Source organism: Balaenoptera acutorostrata, chromosome 14, assembly GCF_949987535.1.
Source record: "Balaenoptera acutorostrata chromosome 14, mBalAcu1.1, whole genome shotgun sequence".
Classification (NCBI taxonomy): domain Eukaryota; kingdom Metazoa; phylum Chordata; class Mammalia; order Artiodactyla; family Balaenopteridae; genus Balaenoptera; species Balaenoptera acutorostrata.
The window spans coordinates 64,019,525-64,043,286 of record NC_080077.1 but is presented as its reverse complement, the minus strand read 5'-3'; the positions used below and the strand labels follow the sequence as shown (position 1 = coordinate 64,043,286).

At 35.6% G+C, this 23,762-nt stretch overlaps 1 protein-coding gene across 1 annotated transcript in view; it reads left to right on the top strand.

Annotated features, from left to right (window-relative positions):
* Positions 1-23,762, top strand: part of MANEA (mannosidase endo-alpha) — a 72,276-nt gene that overhangs the window by 29,607 nt on the left and 18,907 nt on the right. The window contains exon 3 of the mRNA XM_007195973.2: positions 2,956-3,065. Coding sequence (XP_007196035.1) covers positions 2,956-3,065 — 110 coding nt within the window. The remainder of the gene's footprint in view (positions 1-2,955; positions 3,066-23,762) is intronic.

Below are 23,762 nucleotides of genomic sequence, written 5' to 3'. Positions count from 1 at the left end.
TTCTTGTTATTAAATGTCTTTTGTAATCACTTTTTGGGGGAGGTCTTACTCTTCATAATTCATTCTCTCGTGTATACTTTTTAAAACAGCCTTTTAGGTTATGAACTGAATTTATTCCCATTTTACAAATGTGAAAACTTAAGTAGACAAACTTACCTAAAGTTAAACATCTATTAGATGGCAGAATTGGGACTGGATTCTCCAGGTCTATCTGATTTCCTACCTGTGTTTTTAACTATTACCCTGTTGAAAAGCATTTAGCTTAACAAAAATATCGTTGGGTATCAGTTATATTGAAGATCCTGTGGTAAGTGCTGTGGAGGGAGGATGTGATCATTATGAAGTGTTCTGCATTTAATATGCTAATATTCTAAGAATGGACTTTAAAGAGTATCCCTTTTCCCTTAGCAATTGGAGTGGTAGAAATACACAGTAATAGATTCTATTTATAAATGATACTTGGTTGACATATTTTAGAGAAACCTTTTGGGTTACTGTGAAGGATTCATTAACATTTAAATGGGCCAGTTCTCCTTAGGAGTAGGACCATCATTGGCTTGGTTTCCAGGCCATTACTTATTCAAAGCTCATGAGTGACACAGCCCAAAAGACACTGTACAAAGATAAACTGGATTGTAGAGCACAATATGGGGGTATAATTCAACATGTAGAAGTGACAATTGACTGAAACACAATAATAGGATAAGGAAGAACAGGGAACATTCTCCCCAAGCCTTAGAGTATACCTTCAGCAAGGATAGGGAGGAAGAAAAAATCACTGGATAAGAACAAGTTGGTAAGGTGTTTAGAGAATCAGAATACTGGCAATGCTGTACAATAGAACTTTCTGTGATAATGAAAATATTCTATATCTGTGCTTGCCAATACAGTAGGAAATATTACCCATCTTAAATTCACTTTCAAGCTAGAGGACTTCCCAAGCATTGTCCACCTGGGATTTAATCCACTGATTTTGAGGGCTGGTTTACTTCTCCTAATTATGAGTAGGGCAGACTGACTTCCTTTCTCAGTGACTTCTCTGACTTCACATTTTCACTTTATTTTAGACAGGTAATTCTTTACTCTCTTCAGCTCTTTAGCTTTTGGAAGTTTTTTGTTCCCATATCTTATTTAAGAATTTGTTTTCGTTGGGAATGTTGGTCTAAGTAACCTAATCTACTATTAGAAACAGGAATCTTGTTTTTAATTTCCTCGAAGCATGCTGTGTTCATAATTTTCCTGAGCTCTATGGCATAATCTTTCTTTTGTATGTTTCTCCTTTATGTTTTCCCATGTTCTTTTTCACCATTTTTTTTTGCAGGATTTTTTCTTAGGTCCCATGTTGAGAAAATTTTTATTGTCACTTTTCATTGGTGATGTTCTTCTTATAAGCTGGAGAAATAGGCAGCTTGAGTGTTTGATCAGTTGTCTTCAGACACTTTTCTCATCAACATTGTTTTTCCATATGACTGCTTTCTTAGGTAGCCAAAATCTCCCCTGAAGCCCCATATATTACAGATTCTTTTTTCTATCTCTTTGTGTTCTTGTTGCTATTTTTATTTTCAGATTGTATAGGGGAAAGATATCTTTTTTTTTTTTTTCTGTTAACTTAACCTAGAAGTTCTGTTTTGTCTTTAGATGGGACTGCTGTTTGTACATGACATAGTTAACACAAAGTTTAAGTCTTAAAATTTAGTTCTCTGCCAGTTTCTAACCTTGCCTTTTCTGTATTTCCACATGCTTGTCTTTTGATAACATTGCATTTTCCTCCTTGTCTGAAAGAGTCTGTTAAATGATTTAGAAATTAGTACCATACTTTTAGTGGCCTCTTGCTGCTTTATATATGTAATGAGGCTTTGGATTAGTTGATTTCAAAGATTTCCCTCTCCAGTTAGTAATTTCTTTGCAGGCTTATTGTTTCTAAAACTTTCTTTTTGTAGTTTATCAGTTTAAAAGTAAGTAGATACTACAGGGATAAACTGTAATTTAAAAAATGTCTTGAATCTTCTGTTAAGTGATACTGATCCACACAAAAATCTGCACATAAATGTTTATAGCAGCTTTATTTATAATTGCCAAAAATTGTAAGAAACCAAGATGTCTTCAGTAGGTAAGTGGACAAACTGTGGCACACTGATACAATGGAACATTATTCAGCAATAAAAAGAATGAGTTGTCAAGTCTTAAAAAGACGTGAATGAAACTTAAATGCATATTTCAGAGTATAAGAAATGTCTGAAAGTGTTACTTTATGATTCCACCTACATAACGTTCTGGAAAAGGCAAAGTATATAGAGATAGTAAAAGGATCAGTTATTTTCTGGGTGATTGAGGAAGGAGAAGGAGGAGGGATTAATAAGAGGAGTACAAAGGGTTTTGAGGGCTGTAAAACTATTCTGTGTGATATTTAATAGTCGGTTCATGACATTATACATCTGGCAAAAGCCATAGAACTGTACAATACAAAGAGGGAACCCTAGTGTAAACTGTGGACTGTAGTTAATGATATATACCTACATTGGTTCATCAGTTGTAACAAATTTACCACACTAATGTAAAATGTTAATACTAACAGAAACTATGTGGCATGGGAGGACGGTGATTAGGAGAGGAGAAGATAGAAACTCTACTTTCTGTACAATTTTTCTGTAAATCTAAAACTTATTCTAGAAAGTAAAATCTACTAATTAATTAAAAGATACCGATGCCTGATAAAAAGTTTAAAGTATTGAGTATACAAAGTAATCAAATAACCATAAGTGGTATCTAAGTAAATAACAAAACAACATTATTTGAGAATATGTTTCTTTTTATTGTTAACAATTTGGTCCTTACTCTGCCGTATTGTTTTTTTTAACAATACCTATATTTTTTACCAATACCTTTATTTTTTTAACAATACCTCATTTCTGTTCCTGTGTTTATTTTTCTTTTCTTTTTGGTTGTTTCTATTAGGTGTACTAGCCCTATCTTGGTACCCACCTGACTCAAATGATGAGAATGGAGAACCTACTGATAACTTGGTACCAGCTATTTTGGATAAAGCTCATAAATATAATCTGAAGGTATTTTATTTAATTTATTTTATTGAGATGTAATTGACATATAACATTAGATTGGTTTGTGTTCAACATAATGATTTGATATATGTATATATTGTGAAATGATGATCACAGTTAGTCTAGTTAACTTCCATCACCACACATAGTTACAATTTTTTTTCCTATGATGAGAATTTTTAAGTTCTATTCTTTTAGCATCTTTTAAATATACAATACAGTATTATTAACTATAGTTATCAAGCTGTACTTTACATCCTGGAGGCTTACTTATTTTATAACTGGAAGTTTGTGCCTTTTTTAACTATCTTCACCCACTTCACCCACCCCCTATCTCAGGCAACTACAAATCTGTTCTCTGTATCTATGAATTGGTTGTTTTATGTTTTATGTTTTACTTTTTGTGGGGTTTTTTTGTTGTTGTTGCTTTGTTTTGTTTTTGATTCCATATATAAGTGAGATCATATGGTATTTGTCTTCCTCTGACAGACTTATTTCACTTAGCATAATGCCCTCAAGGTCCGTTCATGTTGTCATGAGTGTTTTGTTTTTTTTCCTGTTTTTGTTTTTTATTTTGTTTTTTGGCTGAGTAGTATTCTTGTGTGTGTGTGTATCCACCAGTTTTCTGTATGCATTCATCGTTATGGATACTTATGTTGTTTCCATTTCCTGGGTATCATAAATAATGATGCAGTGAACATTAGAGTGGGTATCCTTGAGTTGTTGCTGATCATGGAGGAAAAACAGTCGACTCTTCTCCCTTGAGTATGATTTTAGCTGGAGGCTTGTGATACATGGCCATTATTTTGTTGAAGTACTTTTTCTCTATACGCACTTTGTTGAGAGTTTGTATCATGAATGGGTGTTAAATTTTGTTGAATGCTTTTTTCTGCTTTTTTGAGATGATCACGACTTTTATCCTTTATTTTGTGAATGTTGTGTATCACATTGATTGATTTGAGGGTGTTAAACCATCCTTGCACCCCTGGAATAAATTCCACTTGATAACAGCATATGATACTTTTGTTGTATTGTTGAATTCAGCTTATTAATATTTTGTTGAGGAGTTTTGCATTTCTGTTCATCAGGGATATTGGCCTGTAATTTACTGTGGTGTCTTGACTGGTTTTGGTGTCAGGGTAATGCTTGTCCCATAAAATGAGTTTGGACGTGTTCCCTTCTCTTCTAATTTTTGGAAGAATTTGAGAAGATTGGTATTAATTAATTCTTCTTTGAATATTTGGTAGAATTCACCAGTGAAGCTGTCTGATTCTGGATTTTGTTTGTTGGAGGTTTTTGATTACTGATTATCTCCTTTCTAGTAATCAGTCTGTTCAGATTTTGTTTCTTCATGATTCAGCCTTGGAGGGTTGTATGTTTCTAAGAATATATCCATTTGCGATGTCAGTGGAGTATTAAAGTTCCCTATTATTATTGTATGGCTGTTTTACCCTTTAGGTCTGTTAATATTTGCTTTTATATTTGGATGCTTCTATGTTGGGTGCATAAATATTTACAAATGTCATATCCTCTTATTGTATTGATCCCTTTATCATTATGTAATGACCTACTTTGTTCTTTGTTTCTTATTACAGTCTTTGTTTTATGTTCTTCTTTGTCTTATGTAAGTATTGCCACCCCAGCTTTCTTTTGGTTTCCAAGAGCATGGGATATATTTTTCCATCGCTTCGTTTTCAGACTGTGTGTGTTTGTACATCTAAGTGAGACTCTTGTGGGTAAGATATAGATGACTTTTAAAAAATCTGTTTAGCTACTGTCTGGGTTTTTTGCTTGCTTGTTTGTTTGTTTTCCCAGAATTTGTCCATGTACACTTAATTATTGATAGATATGGAGTTATTGCCATTTTGTTTATTGTTTTATAGCCGTTTTGTAATTTCTTTTTTCCTCTCTACTTCTCTTGATCTCCTACTTTGTGATTTGATGATTTTCTGTAGTGGCAGTCAGATTCCATTCTCTTTATCTTTTGTGTACTTAATCTAGGTTTTTTCTCTGTAGTTACCATAATGCTGACATAAAACAATTTATATTTATAATAGTCTGTTTTAAGTCAATAACAAATTTGGTAACAGTCTAAAGCTCTACATTTTTACTTACCCCCATTTTATATTTTTGAAGTCACCATTTACATCATCTTATCTTGCATATTCTCTATCAAATTATTGCAGTTATAGTTATTTTTACTGTTTGTCTTTTAACCTTCATACTAGTGCTTTGTATAAGTGATTAATCTATCACGTTTACAACATTAGGTTTTTCTAAATTTTACTGTGTGTTAATTTTTACCAGGGAGATTTATATATTTGTATTTTTTTCCTGTTACTGACTAGCACCCTTTTGTTTCAGCTTAAAAAGTCCCTTTAACATTTCTTATAGGACTGGGCTATTGGTCATTACCCTATGTTTTATTTTCCTGGAAAACTCTTTATATCTCCTTTAATTCTGAAGGATAACTTTGCCATATAGAGTATTCTTGGTTGGCTGTTTAATTTTTTCAGAGCTTCAAATATATCATGCCACACCCTTCTACAATTTTTCTGCTGGAAAATATGCTAATAGTCTTTTGGGGATTCCCTTGTATATAAGAAGTTGTTTTTCTCTTGCTTCTTCATACAGTCTGTCCTTGCCTTTAACTTTTGACGATTTATTTATATTATATATATAAATAAATCTGGATGCTGTTTCCTTCCCCTGATTAGGGAAGTGTTCAGCCATTATTTCTTCACATAAATTTTCTGCCCTTTTTCTCTCCTCATTCCGGGAACCTGATGCGAATAATGGTCCTCTTGATGTTTTCCCATAAATTCCTTAAACTATCTTTGCTCTTTTTTATTCCTTTTTCTTTTTGCGGCTCTAATTGGAGGAGTTAAACTGCCCTGTCTTTGAGTTCACTGATCTTTTGTTTTGCTCTTAGTCTGCTTTTGAACCCTCATATTTGTCAGTACAGTTGTTGTATTCTTCAACTTCATCATTTCTGTAGGGTACTTTCCTTTATTTTTTGTTTGTTGAAATTCTCACTTTCATGTTTTTTTCTGACGTTGGTGAGCATATTTATTACTTATTTTGAATTTTTTGTCATGTAAATCATTTATCTCTTTTTCATTAAGTATTTTCCTGAAGTTTTTATCTTGTCCTTTTATTTGGAACATATTCCTTTGTTTCTTCAGTTTCCCTGACATTCTGTGTTGGTTTCTATGTATTAGATGAAACAGCCTCTTCTCCCAGTCTTGAAGGCGTTGCCTCATGTAGGAGATGAACCTTAATGTTTAACCCTGTCCTATTTCTTGGTTGTCTCTCATATCCTTGTGATTGTCCAAACAACCTACTTGGTTCTTAGTGGCTCCCAGCCGTTGAGGGTTTCCCAAGACCTGCCAGTGTCCTAAAAGGGAGGATCTCAGTCAGCACCTAAATTCAGGCTGATTGGAAGCCAGACTTTGGGCAGCAGCTTTTAAGTTATACATATATACCTCTTTCCATGGAAGCCTGGGAGATGGACATTTCATTCTGCTTCCTCTGTACTGAGCCCTGCATGATAGTTAAGAACCATTTCTTCCTTTGTGCCATCCCATTAGACCCATGAACACAATACCCACTAGCCACCAGAGCCAGGCTATCAAGGGTTATTTCTTGTGGGCAGCAACCACAAAAGCTGGTGCACCAAATGTGGGCAGAAGCTCCTTTCTCAAAGATTCCCACGACCTGGGGCTGGGCGGAGGGTGTTTGTGAAGTAGGTGCCCACCTCTTTCCCTGGTCTCTGCACAAGATTGCAGTTGGCCCCTAGATGTGTGTTTAATTTGATGTCTTCCCCTCAGGCCAAAGCTATGAAAATAGGATATTAGTCCTCTTTCACAGAAAGATTGGGTGCCTGTCTGTTACCTCTCTGCTTTGTCCTGTGGGTTGTTGCTGGTTACGAACTCTTTCTCTATTTGTTTCAGTCCTATGGGACTCATAAATGTCCACCACTCTGGCCACCAGAGCCAGGTGATCGAGTTAGTGCCCCGTTACTTAGCAGCAGCTGCAAAAACCAGGCCATCAGATGTATATACAAGCTTCTTTCTGGAAGATAAGGTGACCTGGAGTGAGACGGGGGAGGCTCCTTGGTCTTTGGAGAGTATTAAGCTTCTAGATATGCCTTAAATTAAGTGCCTGCCACTTAAGCCGAAGCTTTAAGATAAGCATATAAGTCTCTTTTACAGAAAGACTAGGCATTTTAATTGGCTGCCTTTGTGCTGGGCCCTGGGGTGTAGGCATAGTGAATCCTCATGAGCCTTTTAAGTATGTTTCTCAGTTCACTATAGCCTTGTGTGTCTCATGGACACCAGCCCTGTTAACTTGCAAAGGTAAATGTTTTGGGTGCTTGTCTCTCAGGTGCAGGTCTTAAAAGTTGGGGTGCCAGATGTAGATTTCAAATCCTGTGCTCCTCAGGAAGAAGCTCAGAGTTGTGGGTTCCCTCCTGATTATGGGTCTCCATGCCAGGCTTGGAGTTTATGGTTAGATTGTGTCTCAGCCTCTCCTACCCATTTCAACATCAGTCTTTTTTGTTTACCCAGTATGTAGGAGTTTATTTCAGAGAAAATTGTTCCTTATATAGTTGTAGATTTGGTGTGTCCCTGGGAGGAGGTAAGTTAAGGCTCCCCCTACATTGCCATCTTGAACTAGAACCTCTAAAGGTATTTTATTTTATTATCGATTATTGGTAATAAAATAAAATACTCGTGAACTATTCTTTTGGGCATGAGGATAGTAATTACAATTTTTGGAATAGTCGTTTTCATTAAAACTTGATGTGAAAATGACTTAGAATCTTTTTTAATAATACATTTTTTCATAAAAAATTCATGAGTTCCAAACCTCATCTAGATCATAGCTTATTAAAGTTTCCTTACTATTATTCTGTATATGTTTTATATTCATATACTTACTGTTTTAGCAGAAAAGAAAGAGAATTGCAGTGTTCTTTTATGAAGATAATACAGTAATTAGTGAGATTAACATGTCTAAGTATCTTGGATGTCAAAGATTTACTAAAAACAAGTTTTCTTAACCATATGAATTTAAATATTTCTAAAGTAGTTAGAAAACAAACTGCTGCTTAAAAATTTGTCAAAATCTATTTCATTTAAACCTTGTATAACATATACACACACAAACACATACACACCCAGGTACATAAAAAATGCAGGTGAAAGTCTGAAGACAGTTGTAAGACCAAGTATATTCTACCCAGATAGTAAGGTGTGTTACAAATGTGGGAAAATTTCTCACAGTATAAAATGTTATTTATTTCTTTCAGAAATTAATGAATCATGGAAACAAATAGAAGTAATGATGAAAAGGATTTTGAATAGCACCACAAAGGAAATTTTATAATGAATAGCAGCAAAAGAATAAGAATCGTTTTTAAAATCCAAGGATACTTTTCAAAAATTGGTTATGTGGTAGTTAGCAACATTAATCTTAATAAATTCACAAAAAATATAACCATATGGTCTGCATTCTCTGACCATATTCAGTATAACTGAACATTAAAAATAAGGCCAAAATAAACATTTAAAAAGTATAAAATTGTCTAAAATTTTAATTATAACATTATAACTAAAAATAACACTTCTTTTAAGTAAAGATCAAAAGTGAAAATTTAGGAGGATTAAAAATAAATAGCAATGAGATTATCAATACCAGTAGGACATGGATAATGAAATAAACTAAAATTAGAAGGAGGGATTAATAAGGATGAAGTAAGCAGTTAATTAAATAAAATACAAAACTTTCAAAATCAGTAGCCTGGATAAATTATTTTTCCATTGTGGGGAAGAAAAAAATAGACAAACCACTGGCAAGGTTAAAAAAGAAAAACATCGAGAAGACATAATATCAAAAATTGGAAGGGAATAGATCTATAGGGATAGAAGAGTGTTTAAGATTTTATATCACCATATTTTAAATATATAAAAAATAGGCAGCATTCTTGGAAAATACAACAAAGTTTTATTTTTTGTGCAGAGAGAAGTATAAAAAATCTAAATTGACTTATATCCTAGAAAAAAATTCTGAAGTTTTATTGAGTGTATGTCTTTCTCAAAGCACCAGATCTTACCTATCAGTTCTGTTCAACCTTTGAGAACTGGTTGATTTTTGTGAGAGTGAGATACAGTGGAAAGTTTACTCATTATCTATTTCTGTATAACATATTACCCCAAAACTTGGCAGTTTAACACAACAAACATTTTATATCTCACGCAAGTTCTAAAGGTCAGCAATCTGGAAGTGGTTTAGCCTGGTGAGTCTGGTTCAAGATTTCTCAGAAGGTTATAATCAAGTTGTTGGCTGGTACTATAGTCATCTGAAGCCTAGAGGATCCACTTCTAAGCATTCCTATGTGGTGGTTGTCAGACCTCAGTTTCTTTTAGCTGTTGGAATGGGGCTTAGTACTTTTTTTTTTTAATTGAAGTATTGTTGATTTACAGTGTTTCAGATATACAGGACTTAGTTTGCAGGCAGCCTCTCCACAGGACTATCTCCTTAATACATGGCAGCTGGCTTCCCCATAATGAATGATTAGAGAGAATTCAGTATAGAAGGTGCAGTGTTTTGAACTAATTTAGGAAGTGACTGTCACTTATGCCCTATTTTATTGGTTTATCTGCTGGTAAACCAACCCTGGTACAATGTGGGAGGCAACTGCACAGGTTATGAATATCAGGAGATGGGTAGCATGGGTGGCCATCTCGGAGACTGGCTACCAGAGAAGACTTGCAACTTTATTCTATAATGATAACACAATACTGATTCAAACACTAAAGAAGGATAGCACAAAAAAGAGATTTATATAGTGATCTCATTAATGAAAATATATGCAAAATTCCTAAAGAAAACTTATATGAGAAGTGTTTATTAGCAAGAATCTGAGAGGGGGTTCAAGAGTATGAAATCTGAATCCAAATCTCCCACATTCAGTCCTGGCTCAAGCACTTAGTAGCTGTATATTTAACTCTTATGCCTTAGTTTCCTCATCTCTCAATGGAGAAAGTAACAAAATCTACCTTACAGAATGGTTATAAAGATTACATGCGGTAATATATGTAAAGCTCTTAGTGTCTGGCACATGGTAAACACTATGTAAGTGTTAAGTAAATAAAACTTAATTGATTATTTAAAGGAGATAAAACATCATCTTGATACTAAACTTCTGAGGAAATAAAAACTCATTACTAATAAAACTCTTAATAAAACATGTTCTTTAACTTGATAGAGGGTATCTTTTTTTATTTTGTTGATTTTTCTATTAATTTTTATTGGAGTGTAGTTGCTTTACAATGTTGAGTTAGTTTCTGCTGTACAGTAAAGTGAATCAGTTATACAGATACATATATCCATTCTTTTTTAGATTTCCTTCCCATTTAGGTCACCACAGAGCATTGAGTAGAATTCCCTGTGCTATATAGTAGGTTCTTGTTACTTATCTATTTTATATACAGTAGTGTATATATTTCAATCCCAGTCTCCCAATTCATCCCACCCCCTCCGTCCCCTTGGTAACCATACGTTTGTTCTCTACATCTGTGTCTCTATTTCTGCCCTGCAGACTGGTTCATCTGTACCATTTTTCTAGGTTCCACATACATGCGTTAATATACGATATTTGTTTTTCTCTTTCTGACTTACTTCACTCTGACAATCTCTAGGTCCATCCATGTCTCTGCAAATGGCATTATTTCATTCCTTTTTATGGCTGAGTAATATTCCATTGTATATATGTACCATGTCTTCTTTATCCATTCCTCTGTTGATGGACATTTGGATTGCTTACATTTCCTGGCTATTGTAAATAGTGCTGCAGTGAACATTGAGATGCATGCATCCTCTCGAATTATGGTTTTCTCCAGGTATGTGCCCAGTAGTGGGATTGCTGGGTCATATGGTAGCTCTATTTTTAGTTTTCTAAGGAATCTCCATACTGTTCTCCATAGTGGCTGTACCAATTTACATTCCCACCAACAGTGTAGGAGGGTTCCCTTTTCTCCACACCCTATCCAGTATTTATTGTTTGTAGATTTCTGATGATGGCCATTCTGACCGGTGTGAGGTGATACCTCATTGTAGTTTTGATTTACATTTCTCTAATAATTAGTGATGTTGAGCATCTTTTCATGTGTTTTTTGTTCACCTGTATGTCTTCTTTAGAGAAATATCTATTTAGATCTTCTGCCATTTTTTCATTGGGTTGTTTGTTTTTTTGTTATTGAGCTGCATGAGCTGTTTGTATATTTTGGAGATTAATCCCTTGTCAGTTGCTTCATTTGCAAATGTTTTCTCCCATTCTGAGGGTTGTCTTTTCGTTTATAGTTTCCTTTGCTGTGCAAAAGCTTTTAAGTTTCATCAGGTCCCATTTGTTTATATTTTCATTACTCTAGGAGGTGGATCAAAAAAGATATTGCTGTGATGTATGTCAAAGAGTGTTCTGCCTGTGTTTTCCTCTAAGAGTTTTATAGTGTCTGGTCTTACATTTAGGTCTTTAATCCATTTTGAGTATATTTTTGTGTATGGTGTTACGGAGTGTTGTAATTTCATTCTTTTACGTGTACCTGTCCAGTTTTCCTAGCATCACTTATTGAAGAGACTGTCTTTTCTTCATTGTATATTCTTGCCTCCTTTGTCATAGATTAGGTGGCCATAGGTGTGTGGGTTTGTCTCTGGACTTTGTATCCTAATCCATTGATTTGTATTTCTGGTTTTGTGCCAGTACCATACTGTTTTGGTTACTGTAGCTTTGTACTTAGTCTGAAGTCAGGGAGCTTTATCCTCCAGCTCCGCTCTTCTTTCTCAAGATTGCTTGTGCTCTTCGGGGTCTTTTGTGTTTCCATACAAACTGTAAAATTTTTTTGTTCTAATTCTATGAAAAATGCCCTTGGTAATTTGATAGGGGTTGCACTGAATATGTAGATTGCTTTGAGTAGTATAGTCATTTTCACAATATTGGTTCTTCTGATCCAAGAACATGGTATATCTCTCCATCTGTTTGTGTCATCTTTGATTTCTTTTATCAGCATCTTATAGTTTTCTGAGTTCAGGTCTTTTGCCTCCTTAGGTAGGTTTATTCCTAGGTATTTCATTCTTTTTGATGCAATGGTAAATGACATTGTTTCCTTAATATCTCTTTCTTATCTTTCTTTGTTAACATATAGGAATGCAAGAGATTTCTATGAATTGATTTTGTATCCTGCAACTTTACCAATTTCCTTGATGAGCTCTAGTGGTTTTCTGGTAGCATCTTTAGGAATCTCAGTGTATAGTATCATGTCATCTGCAAACAGTGACAGTTTTACTTCTTCTTTTCCAATTTGGATTACTTTCATTTTTTTTTCTTCTCTGATAGCCATGACCAGGACTTCCAATAGTATGTTGAATAAAAGTGGCGAGAGTAGACATCCTTGTCTTGTACCTGATCTTAGAGGAAATGTTTCAGATCTTCACCATTGAGTATGATGTTTGCTGTAGGTTTGTCAGATATGGCCTTTATTATGTTGAGGTAGATTCTCTCTATGCCCACTTTCTGGAGAGTTTTTATCATAAATCTGTTGAACTTTGTCAGAAGCTTTTTCTGCATCTATTGAGATGATGATATGGTTTTTAGTCTTCAATTTGTTAATGTGCTGTATCACATTGATTGATTTGCATATACTGTATTGAAGAATCCTTGCCTCCCTGGGATAAATCCCACTTGATCAGGGTGTATAATCCTTTTAATGTGTTGTTGGATTCGGTTTGCTAGTATTTTGTTGAGAACTTTTGTGTCTATGTTCATCAGTGATATTCGCCTGTAATTTTCTTTTTTGTGTGTGATATCTTTGTCTGGTTTTGGTATCAGGGTGATGTTGGCCTCATAGAATGAGCTTGGAAGTGTTCCTTCCTCTGCAATTTCTGGGAAGAGTTTCATAAGGGTAGGTGTCAGCTCTTCTCTAAATGTTTGATAGAATTCACCTGTGAAGCCATCTGGTCCTGGACTTTTGTTTTTGGGGAGTTTTTTAATCCACTTTCAATTTCAGTACTTGTGATTGGTCTGTTCATATTTTCTATCTCTTCCTGGTTCAGTCTTGGAAGGTTGTACGTTTCTAGGAATTTGTCCATTTCTTCAAGGTTGTACATTTTATTGGCATATAGTTGACTGTAGTAGTCTCTTATGATCCTTTGTATTTCTGTGGTGTCCATTGTAACTTCTCCTTTTTCGTTTCTAATTTTATTGATTCAAGTCCTCTCCCTTTATGTCTTGGTGAGTCTGGCTAAAGGTTTATCAATTTTGTTTATCCTCTCAAAGAACCAGCTTTTAGTTTCATTGATCTTTACTGTTTTCTTTGTTTCTATTTCATTTATTTCTGCTCTGATATTTCTTTCCTTCTACTAAGTCTGGGTTTTCTTCTTCTTTCTCTAGTTGTTTTAGGTATAACTTTAGGTTATTTGAGATTTTTCTTGTTTCTTGAGTAAGATTGTATTGCTGTAAACTTCCCTCTTAGAACTGCTTTTGCTGCATTCCGTAGTTTTTGGATCAGCCTGTTTTTGTTCTCATTTGTCTCTAGGTATTTTTGATTTCCTCTTTGATTTCTTCAGTGACCTTTTGGTTATTTAGTAACATATTGTTTAGCATCCATGTGTATTTTACAGCTTTTTTTCCTGTAATTGATTTCTAATCTCATAGCATTGTGGTCAGAAAAGATGCTTGATATGATTTCAATTTTCTTAAATTTATCAAGGCTTGATTTGTGACCCAAGATGTGATCTATCCTGGAGAATGTTCCGTGTGCACTTGAGAAGAAAGTGTATTCTGCTGCTTTCCGATGGAATTCCCTATAAATACCAATTAAGTCTATTTGGACTAATGTGTCCTTTAAAGCTTGTGTTGCCTTATTAATTTTCTGTCTGGGTTATCTGTCCATTGTTGTAAGTGGGGTGTTAAAGTCCCCCACTATTATTTCCCCTTTTATGGCTCTCAGCATTTGCTTTATATATTGAGGTGCTCCTATCTTGGCTGCATATATATTTACAATTGTTATATCTTCTTCTTATACTGATCCCTTGATCATTATGTAGTGACCTTCTTTGTTTCTTGTAACAGTCTTTATTTTAAAGTCTATTTTTTCTGATTGAATATTGCCACTCCAGCTTTCTTTTGATTTCCATTTGCATGGAACATTTTTTTCCATTCCCTCACTTTCAGTTTGTATGTGTCCCTAGGTCTGAAGTGGTTCTCTTATAGACAGCATATATACAGGTCTTGTTTTTGAATCCATTCAGCCAGTCTGTGTCTTTTGGTTGGAGCATTTAATCCGTTTACATTTAAGGTAATTATTGATATGTATGTTCCTGTTGTCATTTTATTAATTATTTTGGGTTTGTTTTTGTAGGTCTTTTTTCTTCCCTTCCTCTTTTTTTCTCTTGTGTTTCCTGCCTAGAGAAGTTCCTTTAGCATTTGTCATAAAGCTGGTTTGGTGGTGCTAAATCCTCTTAGCTTTTGCTTGTCTGTAAAGCTTTTGATTTCTCCGTCAAGTCTAAATGAGAGCCTTGCTAGGTAGAGTATTCTTGGTTGTAGGTTTTTCCCTTTTATTACTTTAAGTATATCATGCCACTCCCTTCTTGCCTGCAAAGTTTCTGCTAAAAAATCAGCTGATAACCTATGGATTCCCTTCTATGTTTTTTGTTGTTTTCGCCTTGTTGCTTGTAATATTTTTTCTTTGTATTTAATTTTTGTTAGTTTGATTAACATGTGTCTTGGTGTGTTCCTCCTTGTGTTTATCCTGTATGGGACTCTCTGCACTTCCTGGACTAGGTGACTATTTCCTTTACCATGTTAGGGAAGTTTGAGACTGTTATCTTGTCAAATATTTTCTCAGGCCCTTTCTCTCTCTTTTCTTCTTCTGGGACCCTTATAATTCGAATGTTGTTATGTTTAATGTTGTCCCAGAAGTCTCTGAGACTGTCTTCGTTTCTTTTCATTCTTTTTTCTTTATTCTGTTCCACAGCAGTGATTTACACCATTCTGTCTTCCAGCTCATTTATCCATTCTTCTGCCTCAGTTATTCTGTTACTGATTCTTTCTAGAGTATTTTTCATTTCAGTTATTGTATTGTACATCTCTGTTTGTTCTTTAGTTCTTCTAGGTCTTTGTTAATCATCTCTTGCATCTTCTCAATCCATGCCTCCATTCTTTTTCTGAGATCTCGGATCATCTTTACTATCATTATTCTGACTCTTTTTCATTATTTCTTCATTTAGTTGTTCTTGTAGGTTTTTATCTTGCTCCTTCGTTTGCAGCAGATTCCTCTGTCATCTCATTTTGGCTAACTTATTGTGTTTGTGGTCTCCTTTATGCAGGCTGCAGGATCATAGCTCCTCTTGCTTCTGATGTCTGCCCCCTAGTGTGTGAGGTGGATATTGAGTGGGGCCTCCCCTTTGCTCTGTGGTTGTCACTGCCCTGTCAGGGACATGGTATCCTCCTTAGTTGTTGAAGTAGAGGCCCAAAGATCTGTTTCTTAGCTGTGTTTCTGATCTGCAGTGAGAGGTAGGCGGGATTGAAGCACTTCCACTGGGAGAGAAGCCTCTGAGTATTCCTCCTCTGGAGATGTTCACCTGTGAGTGTGCTCTGTTATGTCACCTTTTACCCGTTGTGCGGGCTCACAAAGTACACTGTTGTTGGCACTGCTCTCAGTCCCATCATAACCGTGGGTATGCCAGCAAATGGCCCTGGTGACTCTCAGGTGTAGTTTTCACCAGACCATTGGTGCAGATCCACTGAGGTCAGGTCCCAGCACGTGCAGTAGTTGTTCACCTGGACCTGCTGTGGGAGCTATGGAGGCTGCTCAGACTCTGGCCTGGCCCAACCCTCATGTGAATGTGCCCACAAAGCCCACAGCTGCTAAAGCCAGACCTGTCTCAGTTGCAGGAGCACTTGTCCGTTTGGATGTTCCATAGGTGCTGCATTTAGGAAGCCATCAGCACAGGTGTATTCACCGTTTTGTTCCACTACCTTCTGCTGTTTTACAGGCAACTTCATAATTCCATCTTCCCAAGTCTTTTTATCTTCTTGAGCAAAGAACTGTTCCAGGTGCCTTTTACAATGTTCCAGGTGCCTTTTACAGTCTTCCAGGGAATTAGAATTTTTTCCATTAAGAGAATTTTATTACTGTAGGTTTGTAGTATAGTTTGAAGTTGGGGAGCCTGATTCCTCCAGCTCCATTTTTCTTTCTCAAGACTGCTTTGGCTATTCAGTCTTTTTTTTTTTTTTTTTTTTTAAATAAATTTATTTATTTATTTATTTATTTTTGGCTGTGTTGGGTCTTCGTTTCTGTGCGAGGGCTTTCTCTAGTTGTGGCAAGCGGGGGCCACTCTTCATCGCAGTGTGCGGGCCTATCACTGTCGCGGCCTCTCGTTGCAGAGCACAGGCTCCAGACGTGCAGGCTCAGTAGTTGTGGCTCACAGGCCTAGTCGCTCCGTGGCATGTGGGATCTTCCCAGACCAGGGCTCAAACCCGTGTCCCCTGCATTGGCAGGCAGATTCTCAACCACTGCGCCACCAGGGAAGCCCTATTCAGAGTCTTTTGTGTTTCCATACAAATTGTAAAATGTTTTGTTCTAATTCTGTGAAGAATGCTGTTGGTAGTTTGATAGGGATTGCATTGAATGTGTAGATTACTTTGGGTAATATAGTCATTTTCACAATATTGATTCTTCCAATCCAAGAACATGGTATATTTCTCTATCTGTTTATGTCAGCTTTGATTTCTTTCATCGGTGTTTTATAGTTTTCTGAGTACAAGTCTTTCACCTCCTTAGGTAGGTTTATTCCTAGGTATTTTATTCTTTTTGTTGCGATGGTAAATGGGATTGTTTCCTTAATTTTTCTGATTTTTCATTGTTAGTGTTAGAGGAATGCCAGAGATTTCTGTGCATTAATTTTGTATCCTACAACCCTACTTCAAACTATACTACAAAGCTACAAAAATCAAGACAATATGGCACTGGCACAAAAACAGAAATATAGATCAATGGAACAGGATAGAAAGCCCAGAGACAAACCCACACACATATGGTCACCTAATTTACGACAAAGGAGGCAAGAACATAAAATGGCGAAAAGACAGTCTCTTCAATAAGTGGTGCTGGGAAAACTGGACAGCTACATGTAAAAGAAAGAAATTAGAACACTCCCTAACACCATACACAAAAATAAACTCAAAATGGATTAAAGACCTAAATGTAAGACTGGACACTATACCTAGAGGGGTGGGATAGGGAGGGTGGGAGGGAGATGCAAGAGGGAGGAGATATGGGGATATATGTATATGTATAGCTGATTCACTTTGTTATAAAGCAGAAACTAACACACCATTCTAAAGCAATTATACTCCAATAAAGATGTTAAAAAAAAAAAACCTTTAGAGGAAAAAATAGGCAGATCACTCTTTGACATAAATCACAGCAAGTCTCTTTCAATCCACCTCCTAGAGTAATGAAAATAAAAAGAAAAAATAAACAAATGGGACCTAACTAAACTTAAAGCTTTTGCACAGCAAAGGAAACCATAAACAAGACTAAAAGACAACCCTCAGAATGGGAGAAAATATTTGCAAATGAAACAACGGATAAAGGATTAATCTCCAGAATATACAAACCGCTCATGGAGTTCAATATCCAAAAAAAAAACTCAATTAAAAAAATGGGCCAAAAACCTAAATAGACATTTCACCAAAGAAGACATACAGGTGGCCAAGAGGCACATGAAAATCTGCTCTACATCACTAATTATTAGAGAAATGCAAATCAAAACTTGCATGAGGTATCACTTCACACTGATCAGAATGGCCATTATCAAAAAATCTAGGGGGCTTCCCTGGTGGCGCAGTGGTTGAGAGTCTGCCTGCCAATGCAGGGGACGCGGGTTCGAGCCCTGGTCTGGGAGGATCCCGCATGCCGCGGAGCGGCTGGGCCCGTGAGCCACGGTTGCTGAGCCTGCGTGTCTGGAGCCTGTGCTCCGCGGCAGGAGAGGCCGCGATGGTGAGAGGCCCGCGCACCGCGATGAAGAGTGGCCCCCGCTTGCCACAACTAGAGAGAGCCCTCGCACGGAAACGAAGACCCAACACAGCCATAAATCAATAAATAAATAAAATAAATAAATGCAAAGTTAAAAAAAAAAAAAGTAAGCTGAAATATTAAAAAAAAAAAAATCTAGAAACAATAAATGCTGGAGGGGGTGTGTGAAAAGGGAACCCTCCTGCACTGTTGGTGGGAATGTAAACTGATACAGCCACTATGGAGAACAGCATGGAGGTTCCTTAAAAAACTAAAAATAGAACTACCATGCGACCCAGCAATCCCACTACTGAGCATATACCCTGAGAAAACCATAATTCAAAAAGAGACATGTACCACAATGTTCATTGCAGCACTATTTACAATAGCCAGGACATGGAAGCAACCTAAATGTCCATCAACAGATGAATGGATAAAGAAGATGTGGCACACATATACAATGGAATATTACTCAACTATAAAAAGAAACAAATGAAACTCAGTTATTTGTAGTGAGGTGGGTGGACCTAGAGTCTGTCATACAGAGTGAGGTTAGTCAGAAAAAGGAAAAAAAATACTGTGTGCTAATGCATATATATGGAATCTAATAAAAATGGTACTGATGAACCTAGTGGCAGGGCAGGAATAAAGATGCAGACATAGAGAATGGACTTGAGGACATGGGGGTGGGGGGAAGGGGAAGATGGAGCGAAGTGAGAGTAAAGTTGACATATATACACTACAAAATGTAAAATAGATAGCTAGTAGGAAGCAGCAGCATAGCATAGGCAGATCAGCTCGGTGCTTTGTGACGACCTAGAATTGTGGGATGGGGTGGGGGTAGGGAGGCTCAGGAGGGAGGCGATATGGGGATATATGTATGCACATGGCTGATTTACTTTGTTGTACAACAGAAACTAACACAACATTGTGAAGCAATTATACTCCAATAAAAATGTATTTTAAAAAAAAGAATTTTATAAAGACCAAAATAAATGGAAATCTGAAGGTGCAATGTCTGGTGAATATGGCGGGTGAATCAGAACTTCCCAACCAAGCTGTAACAGTTTTTGCCTGGTCATCAAAGAAACATATGGTCCTGTGTTATCCTGATGGAAGATTATGTGTTTTCTATTGCCTAATTCTGGACGCTTTTCATGAGTGCTGCTTTCAGTTGGTTTAATTGGGAGCAGTACTTGTTGGAATTAATTGTTTGGTTTTCCAGAAGAAGCTCATAATAGAGGACTCCCTTCAAATCCCACCATATACACAACATCAGCTTCTTTGGATGAAGACCAGCCTTTGGTGTGGTTGGTGGTCGTTCATTTCACTTGCCCCACGATCTCTTCCATTCCACATTATTGTACAGTATCCACTTTTCATTGCCCATCACAATAGATTTTAAAAACGGAATGTTTTGGTTATGTTTAAGTAGAGAATTGTGTGCAGAAATATGATCAAGAAGGTGTTTTTTGCTTAACTTATGTGGAACCCAAACATCAAAGCGATTAACATAACCAAGCTGGTGCAAATGATTTTCAACACTTGATTTGGATATTTTGAGTATGTCAGCTGTCTCCCACATGATGTAACATTGATTGTTCTCAATTAATGTCTTGCTTTGATCGCTTTCAACTTCAACTGGTCTACCCACCTGTGGAGCATCATCCAACAAGAAATCTCTAGCACGAAACTTCACAGACCACTTTTGACACGTTGGATCAGTCACAGCACCTTCTCCATACACTGCACAAGTCTTTTTTTGCGTTTCAGTTGTGTTTTTACCTTTCTTGAAATAGTAAAGCATAATGTGCTGAAAATGTTGTTTTCCTGCATCTTCAATATTAAAATGGCTACACAAAAATTCACCAATTTTGATACTTTTTTTTTTAATGCACATTGATATGACAGCTGTCGCAACACAATCTAACAAAATTATTTCGAATGAAGTTAAAGACAACTAATCACTACTAGAGCCATCTTTCGGAAAAAACTGAACGAACCTTTTGCCCAACCCAATATATAAGCCAATAAGATTCCTATATTACAGGAGAAAATATGGGAAAAACTACATTGAAAATAACATTAGCAGTAGATACAGGGATATCTTTGGCATTTTATTGAAGGAAATGAAAGACTTACATAAATGGAGAAACATGAATTTTATGGGAAGATCCAAAATTGCACAAGTGGCCATTCTCTAATATTTGTATTTTATTTTCAATATACTTTATAAATTTAATGCAATCCCAGTTAAAAGTTTCAGTGAAATTTTAAATGAAGAATTTGACAGGCTATCCCTAAAGTTTATAAATGTGTAAGAAAAACGTTAGACTTTTTAAAAAATGTTTATTAAACATTTAAAACGTGTCTTCGCAGATACTAAGATGTATTTAAAAATGGCAGATACTAAGAGTATTGCATTAGCATCAGTATCCACAAAGAGATCAGTGAAACATAATACAGAGTCTAGAAACAAGGCACTTTATATGAGAATCTAATGTGTAATACAGGAATCATTTAGAGTGAAGTGTAAAAGGAATGTTTATTCATGATCTTCGCTTCATGATACTGGTTTAGTTTTTTGCATTATCCACTCTGCTGTTCTGTGTCCTTGCACATTAATTTTCATGTCTAATAATTCTACTTCTCAGATTGTTCATTCTTCTTCAAGTTTATTCTTTTTCAATGCAAATGTGTTTTCAAATCTTATTGAAAACATGAATTAGAGTATCTTTTAACTAGACTATTTACCCTGAGTTCTCAGGTTGCTATCACTTTTAAAAATTGCTGAAGGTTTTCATTTACTCTGAGACTTCTTGCAGTTTGTATAGCCTAATGGAATTTGTCCAGTACAAGCAACTGAGTAAGCTTTTTAAGAGATAATGTGGATCACAGTTGAAATATTTATTTCCAAATAAAAATATGAAAAATTAGTTTTATCTTAATATTCCTTTTGTAGCTTAAAGACTCTGTAGTTATTGGGGAATAGAAATGGGACGCTAGGGAAAGAGAAATAGCTAAATACGCAAGAATTGTTTTTTGTTTTTTGTTTTTATTCCTGTCAATGAAGACTTCTCTTTCTACTTTACAATCCTGAACCTAAGGCAGCATCTCTTAAATTAGCTGACTGGCAAGAGCTGTCATCTGCCATGTCCCTCAGTTTCATTCAGTGAGCTCTTACTGGTACTTGAAATCTGCAAGTAGACAGACCTGCAGGTTCTGGCATCAGGTCTGAGACTGGATAAATATGATTTATTTTCCACAGAACAGGTCCAAAGGCCACTCTTTTGTCCAGGGCCTACTATAATCCTGGAAGATGGGAAGTAAGAGGCCTTCACAACTCAGGAGAACTGGCAATTTTAGTACTTTCAGGAGGTTTTTTAAAGGTTAAAGTAAAATGGTCTGATGCATGAAGATAGCTTGGTTTTTCTGCTTAAAGCTTCTGTATAGAAGGAGAATGTGGCCAAGAGGTCTAGTCACCAACTTACTTGATCTCTCTGTGCTTCAGATTGTATACATGATGATCAGAAAAATTTGGAACCAGACAGAGTAATAGTTTCCAAAATTTTTAGAACAATTTCTTGGCCTTGTGCTAAAAAAAATAGACCAGGAACCATGAGACTGGAGTTCTTGTCCCAGTTGAGTAGCTCTGGAATCTTATATTAACTACTTCATCTTCTTGGTTTATCTGCTTCATTTATAGAATTACAGGATGAAACCATAAGATGGTTTTATTTATAGTATTTTTGTGTGATTTCTGTTGTATTGATGTTCTGCATCGATTTTTTTTATAATTAGATGAAGTATAATAAATTCTGTTTTTGTAAAGAATGGAAAACTGTTTCCTAATATAAGGACAAGTTAATGTTTAATTAATGATAATTACTAGAATTAGTGAAACTTTTAAGGCAGTGTGATATAAATAGGTGAATAATAGTATTGTGAGTTCTATGCTGATAAACTGGGGTCTGTAGTGTACATAACTGATCACACCTGAAACCTTATATGTAAAATAAGTGGGTCCATTATTAACAACTCTTTTTGCTTGCTAATCTTCAAGCCAAGGAAATAATCTGTGCTTTTCCCCAATTTGATTAGTATAGATTTACTTAGCCCCTTTCCCCAAAAACAGTCCTTCAATTTATTGATGATTTTACTTTTAAAATATTCTAATGATTATAATTATTAATTCTATTTCATTCTTGATTAATGTGTTTCTCATTCTTTGCTTGGGTTTGTTTTCTCTTTCTACTTTTTGAGGTGAAAGTGTTTTTTATTTTCATTCTTTTTTTAGGAAGAGAGAGTTTTTAAGGAATTAATTTGTCTCACGGTTAAGCTTTTTTCTTAGCTCATTAGTTTTGATTACATAATGTTTTAACTAATATTCATTACTAAGTACGTTGTAATTGTGATTTTGATTTATTAACTTCAACTAAAAGTCATTTAGGTGGGTGCTTTTTAAGTCATAAACAAACATGCAGGAATAACAAAAATGTTTGACACTTTATTACTTGTTCTACATTATCTTTAGCAAATGTAATTATTTTTTTTTTTTGGAAAAGTAAAACTAAAATGTAAGTCATTTTTCAAAAAGATTTAAGTATTTGCTCTTTTATACATATACTTGTCTGCATATTCACTAGAGCAGACACTGTAGCACTTTTGACTGTCATTGAGTAGGCTGGTTTTGTAGAGACTATAAATATCAGAGCTGGATATTTACCACTATATCATTAATAACAGCAGAGAAATAATTTTTTGTGTGAAACATGATAGATATGTTTTGATAGATTGTATCATTTTTAGCAAATATTCCTGTTTTCCTTCCCCTCTATGGAAAGAGCAAGTATACCTCATGCCCCATTGTTGTCGGGCTTGGCCTCATGGCTTGCTTTGACTAATGAGATGTAAGAAAATGTCATGTCTGAAAACTGTAAGAAAACCATGTCTGAGCAGAAGTATTATATGTGCTTCAATGGTTGTGTTCCTCTTCCATGAGAACAACATGCCCCAGGTGCTCCTTCTGTCTAGGACCCAGATTGACAGACATGTGGAGCAGAATTGAACTTGATCCACAGTCGAGCAGAGCCAGCATAGCCAGTCCATAGACCTGTGTGCAATAAACAAGTGTTTGTCTTTGAAAGCCACTCAGATTGTGGATTACTGTAAAACATCATCCATCAAACCTGACTGAATTAAACCATCCATCTAGGTTAAAGAAAATCAGGATTTTAAGGGAAAGAACTAACTCAGTCACTGGTGGTATTCTTGCATTTTAATAAGTTTAGTATCATATTTTAAAAGAGCAAGTTTTTTCTACTTTATATATAAATCACATTTCTCATAGTATTGATTTCACCATCCATTATTTATTTGGCCTATTGCTCTAGAGTCATAATATCTGCTTCTCAGGCTTCTGCAGATTTTCAACCATGTGAAATTTGCATGTAGTATGTCTGTGGTTCTTTTCTAAATGATCTTTCAGCTCCATTTGAAAAAATGTTTTACTGTCTATGAGCTCTTTTTTTTTCCTTTTTGCCTTATTCTTAAATTAATAATATGAGTTTATGGTGAAAACTTGGTGAATATTACCTAAATGAGGTATATAAATGGCAGACCTAGA